This window comes from Chrysemys picta, chromosome 6 (genome assembly GCF_011386835.1).
Source record: "Chrysemys picta bellii isolate R12L10 chromosome 6, ASM1138683v2, whole genome shotgun sequence".
NCBI lineage: Eukaryota > Metazoa > Chordata > Testudines > Emydidae > Chrysemys > Chrysemys picta.
Window position 1 is genome coordinate 16,032,316 of NC_088796.1, and position 13,037 is coordinate 16,045,352.

Genomic DNA, 13,037 nt, shown 5'->3' on the forward strand with positions numbered 1-13,037 from the left:
TTTCATTTAGTACTTGTATAGCACCCATAGTGTGTTGGAACTTTACAGACATGTAGAAGGACATGGTCCCTACCACAGGGAGCATACGATCCAGGTCAACCACTTACCAGTGTAATGAAGTATCTCTCAGGTGAGACTACCAAACAAGAATGCTGATTAATAACAGTTTGTGATGGTGGTTTTCTGAGGTGGACTTATCGACACTTAGTCCACTAGGAATTGGACACATCACTTAATATACTGTAGGTCTGTGGATCCTCATGTGCCATCCACTTTGCAGAAAAAGCTTAGAAAGGTAATGGTAACCTTGTGGATAGTCTGAGCAAAGAGGCGGACTGAATGAGCTGGAGCCTGCACGCCCTTCTCATCTCTAATAACGGTCTCTTCTCACCCATGCTGAAGCATGTTGTCGGGGCACTGTGAGGGAAGCATGCTCTTTTGACATGGATATCCCTAGAAAGTGAAGTCCTCCATCACATAACGGGGGCGATCTGGCACTTTTTAAAATTCACAGCAATGAAAATACGTCCATTTTATTGTTACAGATGTACAGGTGTGTCCACTGGGGCATCGCGGGGGTATCCGCCACCCGACATGGGAAAGGCCTGTCATCGCAGCTAAGTTATTGTACAACGGTGGCAGCTCTCCAGACCCAGCATAGGCACTATGCGCTGTGCCTACAATATCGGCAATAAATGCAGCCATTATTATATATTTCTTCGGTCGCTTTGGAAAGGATAAAAATAGAGCTGCAGTCTAGATGCATCCAACAATTGTATGTATGAATCCCTGCAGCCAGTATGTCAATGAGTAGGACAGGGCCCGGCTCAATAACCCCACAAGTAAATCTGTCTCTCCAAAACATAAATCCACTGCCAATGCCGCAGTGTGCCAGGGTAAGAGTTCAGCCTTGATTTCAGGTTATAATCGACGAAGTCCCGAATACCCCAGTCTCAAGTTATGTCAGGGTACGTCTACACAGCAAAATAAGATCCGTAGCAGTGAGTATGTCTACACAGCAATTTAAGCCCGGGTTCAAGCCAAAATCCCAACATCCACACTTCAAACGTGCTAACCTAGGGTTCAGACCCAGGGGCCCAGGACCCTGCAAGGCCGGAGAGTCTGAGCTCTGTCGGTTCCCTGTATGCCCATGGCCCCAGCAGCCCTCTGGAAGTATCCCAGAGTTCCTGGTGGCAGAGGAGCAGCACTGAAGGCAGCCAGTGCAGCAGCCGGAACTAGCGCCATAACTGTCTGGCCAAACGTCATCCCCCTTCCCGCTCCTCTCATGCCGGTCGCTCTGGCTCCAGCTCCTCCTCATTGTTGTGCAGAGCGTGTCCAGAGCAGGGAGCAAAGCTGAAAGGCAGGAGGCGGCTCCTGGACATCGGGATGGTGGGATCATTCCTCCTCTGGCCGTGCTAAAGTGGGAGCCCTGCCGCTCCCTCGCCCTGCAGGGCAGCCACTTGGTCCTGCTCCGCTCTCTGGCCTTTGCTCCCAAGCCCCAGAGCCCTCGCTGGGACTGCGTGTGCAGGGGCGACTGGGCTGCATGCACTTTCAGGGCAGCAAGTGGGAACCAGCCCCCAAACTTCCCCACAGCCTCCCAGGGAGCCCTTATCCCTGCTTCCTGGGGTGCAGGAGCACACAGTGCACAAGCCCTGGGGATGCACTTCACCGTTCTGCAGCCGGCAGCAGCCAGGCTGGGGCGTGTGTGCTTTTCCTCTGAAACCTACATTTTATGCCAAACTTCAAGACAAACCGACAAAAATAAATAAAACAACAAGCAAACCATCTTCGTGGAACGTCTCATTTTAAAAATTAAGAATTGCAAAGTTTCATTTTAATTCTTTGACAGCCCTGGAGACTGACGTCCTCATTACCCTCAGAACCGGTGCACATGGGCATTTCCTGCCAACGTGACTCAGCCTGGAGCTGGAGAGCTCAATTCTCAGACTACAGCCTTCCCACACTGCACTTATTCTACTGACAGCTACCAAAGGAGTTCACTATGCAGCTTATGTACTCAGGTGCTTCTGATGGGTCAGAAAATTCTTAACTTAGGGTTAAAATGCAATGCAGATGCTCAAGCCCCGGGGTCCCCGACACAGGACAGCTGACTCGAGTCCCATTAACCGTAGGCTTACATTGCTGTGTAGACATAGCCAGTGAGTCTCAAAGCCCAGGTCAACTGACTGCGGCTCACACTGCAGAGCTAAAAATAGCACTGTAGACATGCAGGCTCTGTCTGGAACTTGGGTGCTAAACCCAGTGACGGGGGTCTCAGAACCCAGGCTCCAGCCTGAGCCCGAACATCTACACTGATATTTTGAACCCCACAGCACAAACTCAAAGTCGGCTGATCCAGGCTCCGAGACTTGCTGCCGCGGGTTGTTTTTTTCCCCACTGCATAGATGTACCCTAACACAGCAACTAGACACCTGCAGTTGGCCTGTCCTGGCTGACTTGGGCTCAAGGGCTTGGGCTGAGGGGCTGTTTCATTGCTGTGTAGACTTCTGAGTTCAGGCTGGAGCCTGGGCTCTAGGACCCTGTGAGGTGGGTGTCTAGTTGCTGTGTAGACATACCCTAAGAGACATTTCTCCCTGTCTGTTCCACCACACCACCTGCATTTGTCAGAACTCTTAAATGATGTGCCCTCAGTATGAAGATGGAAGGAGCTAGACCACAAGGTGTGCTATGGAACTGTTATCAGAAATACGTTTAGTGCTAAACCTGATCACTGATAGGGTTATTGTGAATTACCGATATTTCTTAACCACCACCAACATCCTTGTCAGGGTATAGTTAGATGCACCTGTTTGTCCAGGCTTTTCACTGAGTTTTAAACTCACAGGTTAGGCATCCCTCTCTCAAAATCATTTAAAGTTATGCTGATGCTGGGGGTTGCAGAATATTTACTTTTAACATCAATAAACAAGACTAAATTCTTTGGGACAGGGATTATATTTTTAACCACGTCAATTCAAGCCATGTAAATTCCACAGTGATGGATGCACTATAAATGCCTTCATTAGTAAGGCGAGAAAAAATAAATAAATTAGTTCAGAGCAAAAGAGATCTCCACGTGCCTAGTCAGCAGGTACTACTATCACCAATACGTCCTAATAAGAGAATATGAAAAAAGTAGATCTATGTTGATTCAATCTATAGATTCAACAGAAACCTCTCTCCATATATGTAATTAATGAAAACGTTAGGGATGCTACAAGAAGAAAAGAGAGGATAATGAAGGTGAAGATGATAGATAATTAATGATGTAGATAAGGCCACACAAACATCATGTCTGCAGTGTTATCTGAACTCTGCTACCTACAACCTTTTTTGTACACGGCTGTTATCAGCACAGTTCTAGCAACACTGAGATCGTTCAAACGGTCTCCATGGAGCGTTCAATCCTTGGCCTCGCTCCTGAGACGGGCAAAAAGTGGGCCAGTTGTGGTGGGCTTCCCCCTACCCCCATCTCCATGATAAAGAACTAGACAGAGACCCAACAGCATATTTCACATACAGTGGGTCACTGAACGGACATTTTAACAGCTTATAGTCACTATCAGCCTGCAACAGATCTTAAACCGGTGACCTATACATAAAAAGTTGCCTGAACTAGTCAATCCCAATTATTATTTTTAAAAAAACCTGACTATATTTAATAATTATATACAAATCTAGTTAAAATAGCTATGTTTTCCTATTCCCGGATCTCACTTCTGAGACTGAGACAGGTCCTGTACATAAACAGGATGACAGAAACCCCCATCTACAAGATAGAGGGAGGATCCCAACCCTGAAGCAACCCCACCCTAAGTTGGTGCAATTTGCGAATGCTAGAAACAAATGCACACAGATTGCTCAAAGTAGAATAAAAATCTATGTAATTTCTTTTGGGCCAGCTTTACCTCCATGATTGGACTGGATGCAAGGACCTTCTCTTCAATGTTGGTCTCACTGGCAGAGCCACCAACAGATGCGAAGAAGCGCATGGCATATTTGGCAGAGACTGTCTTTCCGGCACCGGATTCTCCGCTTACGATAATGGACTGGTTCTTCTCATCCCTGTGTGTCAGAGGAGAAAGGCTTTTTATAAACTCATCTCCTTGTAAAGCTCTGCGTTGTCTCTCCCACCTTCAATGGCCCTTGCTTTGTGTTTTTGCATCTTCATATGCATCTTAATTTTGTTTTAAGTTTTCCTTATGTGTGTAGATTCTAGGATGAATGAAATATTCACGCTATTGAAAAAAAGCATGACTGACACAGTATCAGTACCATACATTTCCCAGTTGGAAACTTTAAAAAGTTAATGCTTCTGAGCATCTTAAAACAGAATTCCTTTAATCTTACCATCCACTGCTACAATTACAAAGCACCACTGCCTCTTACTGCAGGGAACTAGCATCCTGGCATTTACCCCCTGGTGCTACAGCACTCCAATAACAATAATCCTGCTGTTTGAGATTCCTCCTATCATCACTCAACAGGATTATGCTGGATATCAGCCACTGACTACTGTGCTCTTGGTCTCTCCCACCCTTCATTCCTTTCAACAACAAACTGATGTTTCATCTAAGCATTCCAACAAACAGAGAACTGGACTCACAATAAGGGTGTCCCTGGCCTCTGTTTGTCAGAGGGTGGAGATGAATGGCAGGAGAGAGATCACTTGATCATCGTCTGTTGGGTTCACTCCCTCTGGGGCACCTGACATTGGCCACTGTCGGTAGACAGGATACTGGGCTAGATGGACCTTTGGTCTGACCCAGTACAGCCATTCTTATGTTCTTATGTAAGTATGTTAATATGCCCTTTAATTGTGAAACTCCTTGCTGTAGGATACTACTGAGATACAACTTAGTACATTAATAAAAAAAGAGATTAAACATATGTTGTATACTCCTGTTGATTCAAAACGCTACTGTCCGAGCCTCTGCATTATCTGAATCACCCTCCTTATCCCCCAGCATGAGATATGTGCTGCAGAGGGACAAGGAAGGGATTCGGATAATGCAGAGGTTCGGATAAGAGAGCAGAGATCCCTGGCCAGCACTGTGAAGAGGAGGAGGAGGAGAAGCCTTCAGAGGCAGAGGAGGCCACCCTGTTGCTGAATGGCTGCTGCAGCCATGCAGGGAGCGCCTGGCAGCCCCACTGTCATTGGAGGAGGTGAGAACACCTGTGACAGCAGAGCTGTAGAGGGCGGACACGGGGCTGGTGAAACCTGATCCCTGCAGGAACAAGCTGCAGGCAGAAGAGTCCTGGCTGAGGGTCTCAGTGTCAGTGGCTCCAGAGCAGCAGAAGGAAATTTTAGCACCAGTATAGAAGGTGTATAAATAACAACAGAAAATATAAATGGAAGAGACCTGTTAGAAGATCTAGTCCATTCCACTGCCAGTGCGAGATATAGTGCCTGGGGAAAGGACATATTCGGATATCAAACTGGTAACAGTCACTACTATTTAAACCAAAAGGCAGAGAGAAGATATCACATGACGCTGCAACCCCAGCTTCAGAAGGATTCCTTCAGGCCCTCTGCTTGAAATTATTCTGCCACCCTTACTCTGATCTCTAAAATTAACACGATCATGGAATGAAGTGCTACTCATAGGGTTGCTAGGCATCTGGTTTTTTACTGTCATGCCGGGTCGAAAAGGGACCCTAGAGGCTCTGGTCAGCACCGACTGGGCCGTTAAGCGGCCGTTGGCGGTGCAGCAGGGCTAAGGCAGGCTCCTTGCCTGCCCTGATTCCACACAGCTCCCGGAAGTGGCCAGCATGTCCCTGTGGCCCCTAGGCACAGGGGCGATCAGGGAAGCTCCGCACACTGCCCACGCCCACAGGCGCCGGCTCTGCAGCTACCACTGTCCGGAAACCACAGCCAATGGGAGCTGTAGGGGTGGCGCCTGTGGGCACGGCAGCCTGGCTACCCCTGCAACTAGGAGCCGGACATGCTGGTCGCTTCTGGGAGCTGCACGGAGCCAGGGCATGCAGGGAGCCTGCTTTAGCCCCGCTGTACTACCAACTGGGAGCCGACGGAGGTGGGAGCTGACGAAGGTAAGAGTCGCTTTGCTGGAGCCCAAACCTCCACCTGCATCTTCCCGAGGTTGGAACCCCTTCTGGAGCACGCACCCCATCCCTCCTCCTGCAACCCAACCCCCTGTCCCAGCCCTGAACCCCCTCCCGCATCCAAACTCCCTCCTGGAGCCCACCCCCAGCCCTGAGCCCCACACCCCCACCCAAACTCCCTCCCAGAGCCCGCACACCACGCAACCCCTCCTGCAACCCAATCCCCTGCCCCAGCCCTGAGCCCCCTCCTGCACCCCAAACCCGTCATCGCTGGCCCCACCCCAGAGCCCACACCCCCAGCTGGAGCCCGCACTCCCTCCTACACTCCACCACCTGCCCCAGCTTTAATCCCGCTCCTGCACCCAATCTCCTTCCCAGAGCCCGCACCCCGCGCAACCCCTCCCGCAACCCAACCCCTCAGCTCCAGCCTGGAGTCCCCTCCTGCACCCCTCATCCCTGGCCAGTGCACTCGCACCCTCCCGCACCCCAACCCCAACCCCAGCCCAGTGAAAGTGAGTGAGCGTGGGGGAGTGCGAGCGACAGAGGGAGAGGGGATGGAGGGCAGGGCCTCAGAGAAGGGGCAGGGCCTTGGGGAAGAGGTGGGGCTGGAAGGGTGTTCAGTTTTGTGCCATTAGAGAGTTGGCAACCCTAGCTACTCAGCTTGCGTAAGAGTGATGGAATCAGGACCATTACGTGAAATCTTGGCCCCACTGGGAGTTTTGCCATTGGATGTCACCAACTGGGCCAGGATTTCAGCATCACAAGCCCAGGAACATCCAAGCTATTTCGGGAAACCACGGGCACATTACATGCCAAAGGTTTTATAGAACATTAAATTTACCACATAGTACACAGCAAATACCCTCACCTGACTTTCAGGCTGAATTTCCATTCAATGTAAAATACAAAAACCAACCAAATAACCCACCCAGGTACCTCAGTCAAGCACTCAGCCATCAGGCAATGCCTAAGTAATATTTACATACATGGCTTTAACTTCATCCCCTTTGTGTGTATGCATTTCCCTTTGGCAGAAGATTCTTACTCCAAATTTACACCAGTGTAACTGGGATCAGAATCTGGGACACAATCCTTTCATCCATGATTACGTAACATTACAGCAATATTACTACACACTAGTAGGTCTCACCGCTTTCCTGGTAAAGTGCATATTCTTTACTTTTTCCAAACTCAGAGAAGCTAGATGGAATTTGATAAAAAAATCTTTGAACAGAGATCAAGCATAGAAAATTTCAGCACAAAACGCAACTTTTAGAAAGAGTGAGCCGCTGAAAACAGAGGGGCTCTAATGGAAACTATTTTGCAACTAACTCTAGCAGCTACCACCAGACCCCACTATACTTTAGAGAGAGGAATCCCAAGATACTCTTTATCCAGCTACCTGGGCAGCTTGATCAGATTGCTTAAAGAACATTAGCCAGTGTGGATTCCAGGTCACATCTACATGGTCTCCGTGTATGGGACAGTTAATTAAGTAGAGTGAAGTACAGTGCCTGGAAACTCTTCGATCTCACCCAAGCAGCAAACAGTTCAGAGAGAATCAGTGTTCCAATGCGTTCCCAAGGACGGAACAGGTCACATCTAGATTATGAATTGCTAGTGTATAGCTACCTGCTCTCCGGACTTCTTGCTGAGTCAACACCAAGCCCTTCCTGTAAATATGAATGGCTCACAAGGACAGGGTGAGGTGCTATTAGACAACATATTGATCTCTCACTTCTGGACTCCCTAGTATGGTGCACTGTGAAATGAGCTATAGGAAGCACTGCTTGAGAGGAGGCCACCAAGTAACAGCAGTACCACATTAAACACCTAATAAAAGGAACTGGTAACTATTGCTAGCTCCAGGCACAGAGAGGAGGTACCCAATAAATATGACAAGCAGCACTGTTTAGTTGAAGGCCATAACAGTGGCATCCCAGGAGCAAATTGAGGAAGTGATTTAAAACCGCTAAGGAGGGAAGCACTGCAGTTAAACTGGTGAAAAGATCCGTGAGGGTTGTTATGCTAAGCTTGCTAAAGAACTATTTGCTGGGTTTCCTGTGGAGAGTAATTTGCCACATATAGCATGAAATCAACAGGATCAACACCTATATGTGGAAAGAAAGAAGTGTATTCTCATATGCAAAAGAGAAAGACAGAAAACAAAAGGCTCTGGAATTTGCCCCAAAGTGCAGATGAACAGATTATCCCTTGCTGGGTGAGGGAGAAGAAATGGAAGAAAGAGGTCACATACATAATACATCGATCTGCACTGCTTCTCCTGGATTTTTCCCCTCCTAATGGAAAAGTGTCTCCCTCTGCCAATAAATTCACAAGTGAAGACAGACAAGAATGATTCAGACTAAGGCCAGAAGGGGACCATCATGATCTAGTCGGACCTCTGCACATTGCAGGCCACTAAACCTCACCCACCTACTCCTGAGTTACTGAAGTGATCAAATCATGATTTAAAGACGTCAAGTTACAGAGAATCCACCATTAACTCTAGTTTAAACCTGCAAGTGACCCGTGGCCCCACACTGCAGAGGAAGGCGAAAAACCCCAGGGTATCTGCCAATCTGACCCAGGAGAAAATTCCTTCCAAACCTCAAATATGGTGAGTATGTGAACAAGACCCACCAGCCAACTGGGAAAGAATTCTCCGTAGTAATTCAGAGCCTTCCCCATCTAGTGTTCCATCGCCAACCGTTGGAGATATTTACTACTAGCAGTCGCAGATAAGTCCTGATACTGCGTCAAGAAAATCAGACCTCATGAGCTCAGTGGCGTGTATATAGATGACGTAAAAATCATGTTCAAGCAGCCTGATCAAGGATAAATAATAATTTAACATAAGAGGATGACTGCAGCTGACAAATCCTCACGCCATTCTAAATATCTTGTTGCACCCACAAGGACTGTCACGTAAGACATGGCGCACCTTTTCTTCCACTGCATATTTTACTGTACTCATTTTGCAAACACAAGTTTGCAAGGACAGGATAAAAGCAGCCCAGTACATTATTTCCAACGGCAAAGCCTACTACAACATCTCATCCTGCAGTCTTAATTCACCGAAATGAAACATAAGATAGTCATTAAACAAGTTACAAATTGCTACTGTTCTTCAAAGAAGCAATGTTACCAGCTGAAAGCATGCATTTATTGTGTAGTGTGCAATCAGTTACTGCAGTCTACATTTTTCTATTTTAAGACTAGCCCTATCCAGAAGCATTTACAACCACTGAGTGAAATCCTGGCACCATCAATTTCCATGGGACCAAGATGTCACCCATTCTTTCTAATTGGTTAAACAAAAGGGATTGTGGCAGAGACTCTGTGAAAGAAAACCATGGAGGTCTCTACAGTGTTGAATCTTTTCGGTGTTACCTTAGATGCCCCAAAAATGTGTTCATCGGTTGATTCTAGTTGACAAATTAACTGTATGTTATCCTTTTCAATAGGCTTATGTAAAATAAGTTTTAGAAAGTGGTGTAGTCTTATTTTCAGAACCAGTTAAAGGTTCTTAAAATCTAAAGCTGGCTTACTTGTGGTCTCTTACGTGTTGCTAGAGGACTATTGTTTCCTATCAACTACCTACTCCTAGAGTGCCCCTCATATAGTATCTAACGCATCACAGAAACATTTGTTTTGTTTATTTTAGCCATGGAGATGAAACTTAACTGATCTGAGCTTACTGTCTTTTGTCCCCTAATGAAGCCAATAAAGCATTACTGAATGGAGGAATTATAACTGATTTAAAGTCCCCAATCATGATCTATCACAACTTGAAATGAATGGCATACAGCACTGGGGAGACGAAGCCATGATTTTTCCAATAGTATCCAGCAATAAAGTTTAAATTTCTAGTCCTGACAAAGGCCAGTTGCAAGACACCAGATCTTAGAAGCACATATTTCCAGAGAACACACAGGATCTCCCACCACTACCACCTCCTCAATTTTGACATGGGGTTTAGCAGCTGCTCTCCCAGAGATAGCTGGGCATACAGGTGAATGATTTGAGGATACATTTGAAGGCAGAACACAGGGCTATCTAGCTGATATACTGCATAAGTTTCTCGCTCTTGTTCTCAGGACAGGATATAATTGGCCGCTATCTGAAGTACACAGGGACTGGGCTGGGGTGGGTGGAAAGGATTTTATGTCCTACTGTCCTGTGATCTGCCAGCATTAGAAATGCTTCTGTGGACCAGTAGCAAGATTTTCCATACATGTTTCCAACCACTCAAACTGGACGGACATCCAGGACACTCCCACGGCTACTTATCTAAATACTTTTATGGTGTCCTTCATCAAGGTACCCATTCACCTCCCCTATAATGTGAAGTACAATACAGAAAGTTCACCTTCTCCCCTGCAATGTGATGAAGAAGTGAGATCCCCATTTAGGCAGCTTATATCGCATGCCTTGCACACAAGAAGTGCCCACTTATGTCAAGGGGAATTTTAGGTGTGTAAGGAAAGCAGAACCAGTCCATAGCTTTCAAACAGACAGCATGCTAGAGGAGGCCTGGCAGTGGTGGAGCGTTTTTAGAAGCGCTGAGGATTCTGCCTGGGAGAATCGGATTACAGTGTATGAGGAACATAACTCCAGTGTCAGTCCCCATTACATACCATCTCTGTTTCACTACGAAGAGATTAAAAAGATTGGGTCTGTTCAGCTTAGAAAAGAGACCACTAAGGAGGTCTATAAAATCATGAATGGTGTGGAGAAAGTGAATAAGGAAGCATTATTTACCCCTGCCCATAACATGAGAACCAGGGGTCACATTAAGAGGCAGCAGGTTTAAAACAAACATAAGGAAGTACTTTTTCACACAGTGCAGTAAACCTGTGGAACTGGTTGCCATGGAATGTTGTGAAGACCAAAAGTATAACTGGGTTCAAAAAAGACTTAAATAAGTTCATCAATGGCTATTAGCCAGGATGGTCACAGACGCAACCCCACGCTCTGGGTGTCCCGAAGCCTCTGACTACTAGCAGCTGGGACTGAACAATAGGGGTTGGATCACTGAACAATTGCCTTGTTCTGTTCATTCCCTCTAAAGCATCTGGCACTGGCCACTGTCAAAAGACAGGATTCTGGGCTTGGTGGACCCAGTATCCTGGGCTTGGTGGATCCATTCGTGTGGTTTTATTTATACTATTTTGAGTGAAATCACGTGACTGTTTTTCTGTGGAGCACTGCAGTGTGCTTTAAGTGTCCTCTCTGCTCTGGGATCAGATTTCCTAACTTTTGCCTTTACAAGTAATGCAAAGGCCATCTCTAATATACTAGCCCATACATTTTATGATGTTAAGTGGTTAGTTATTAATGGGTGTACCTTCTGTTCTGGGCACAAACGTCATCAAGGACAGGAGACAGTCAAGTACTTCACAACCAGAAGCAGGTGGGAGGGAGAACCCAACAGATTTCCTTTCCCTACAAGAAAAGCCCCTGCTACCAAGGACTTAAGTTCATGAGGATTATAGCAATAGTTGGGGCATCTATTGAACCGTGGAAAATAAAACAATCATTGGTCAATAAAGTGTGCTAGCTAAATTCTTTAGCTGCTCTTTGGCAGCATGTAGGCTACGCTGTCTAGCTCACAGACTGCTTCCCCACTGCCATGCAGCTTGCGTAGTTATCTGTACCAATGCAAAGTGGAGATGAAATGCCACCATTCAGATGTGGCTGCATTCTACACTTGCTTTGTACAGGTGTCAATGACTTCACAAGGCAGCCGAGAATCACGTTCAATCACTTTCAACCCTTCTCTTTTCCTTGTTCTTGCTCCTAATCCAGCAGTGGCCTCTTCTGTCCTGCCACTGATGGGGCAAGAGCCTTCTCCTCTTGCCATGTGTCAACCTCTCTGTATTTCTCTGCCTCAGGGACTCTTCATCCCCTCTCAAATCACAGCTGAATGCTTCTTCTCTCTTACCTATTCCTCTTAATCTTTCCTTGTTATTTTTACAATGCTTCCATCATATTATAAGTCATTCAGGGTACAGTTTGCAGGAAAGATGGTACACAAAAGCTGTATTATCTCCCACAAAGATTTGATTTTCTGATACAGATACAATTCCCCACCCTCCCTCAAATTAAAAAGGTGCCTTATGCAGAGTGAAGCTTTGACCAAAAGTCTAAAACCAGAGAAAAGGAAATTACCACCAGCAGAGTCTTTGAGAGCCAATTAAGCACGACTTGTAAAATCCAAGTTATAAGGCTACGACCACCAGCAAGACGTATCAGAATCTCAGGGCAGGGACTATTTCTGTATTTGTATCCTGTGCAATCCTGAGCACATCCTTGCCACTTAAATATTTTTTTAGCGGGCCACATCTGTCACTACTCTCCTTTCCCTGCAATGTTCCAGGCTGAACTGAGCACTTTTCTACTGTATATAGTTGGGCCATTGCTGCTGCTACCTTCTGAGAATTGTGTAATTGCAAAAAAGCAGATTAATGACAGTACATTTAAAAAGACGAAGAAATCAACAACTAAATGTGTGCATGTATATATGTATTTTATAGCAATTAAAATATTTTGAGGATAAAAAGTTCTCACACACACACATTACTGTACTACGCTGACACTTTAAATCAGATGCCAGAGATGGAAGTATTTTTTCTAATGTTTTGTCTAGTCTAGTTTTAAATGTCCCACCTAATGGGGGATTCCATCAATAACTCCTTCAGGAGTCTGTTCCACAAGCTCCGGATCCAGGCCATATCAATGGGATTCAGATTAGATTATGAATTGGCCATTTCTGTAATATTTTGAGTGCTGTTTGCTATTTCTCCTGTCTTTTCTGTTTAAACGTACTGTTGTTCACCCACACATACTGATCCCAGTGGATTACAGTGTGATAAAAGACAGAGCAAACACCATTTGCTGCTAATACAATCAGCTTGTCAGGTCACATTTTTCTGAAGTTTCACAAAGATTTGCCTTAACTGCTGACCCAT

The 13,037-nt window shown here is 46.1% G+C and overlaps 1 protein-coding gene across 2 annotated transcripts in view; it reads right to left on the reverse strand.

Moving 5' to 3' along the window:
• MYO5B (myosin VB) overlaps positions 1 to 13,037 on the reverse strand; it is a 377,457-nt gene that overhangs the window by 192,143 nt on the left and 172,277 nt on the right. For both annotated transcript variants that reach the window (XM_065598729.1, XM_065598728.1), the window contains exon 5: positions 3,909 to 4,065. In XM_065598729.1, coding sequence (XP_065454801.1) covers positions 3,909 to 4,065 — 157 coding nt within the window. The remainder of the gene's footprint in view (positions 1 to 3,908; positions 4,066 to 13,037) is intronic.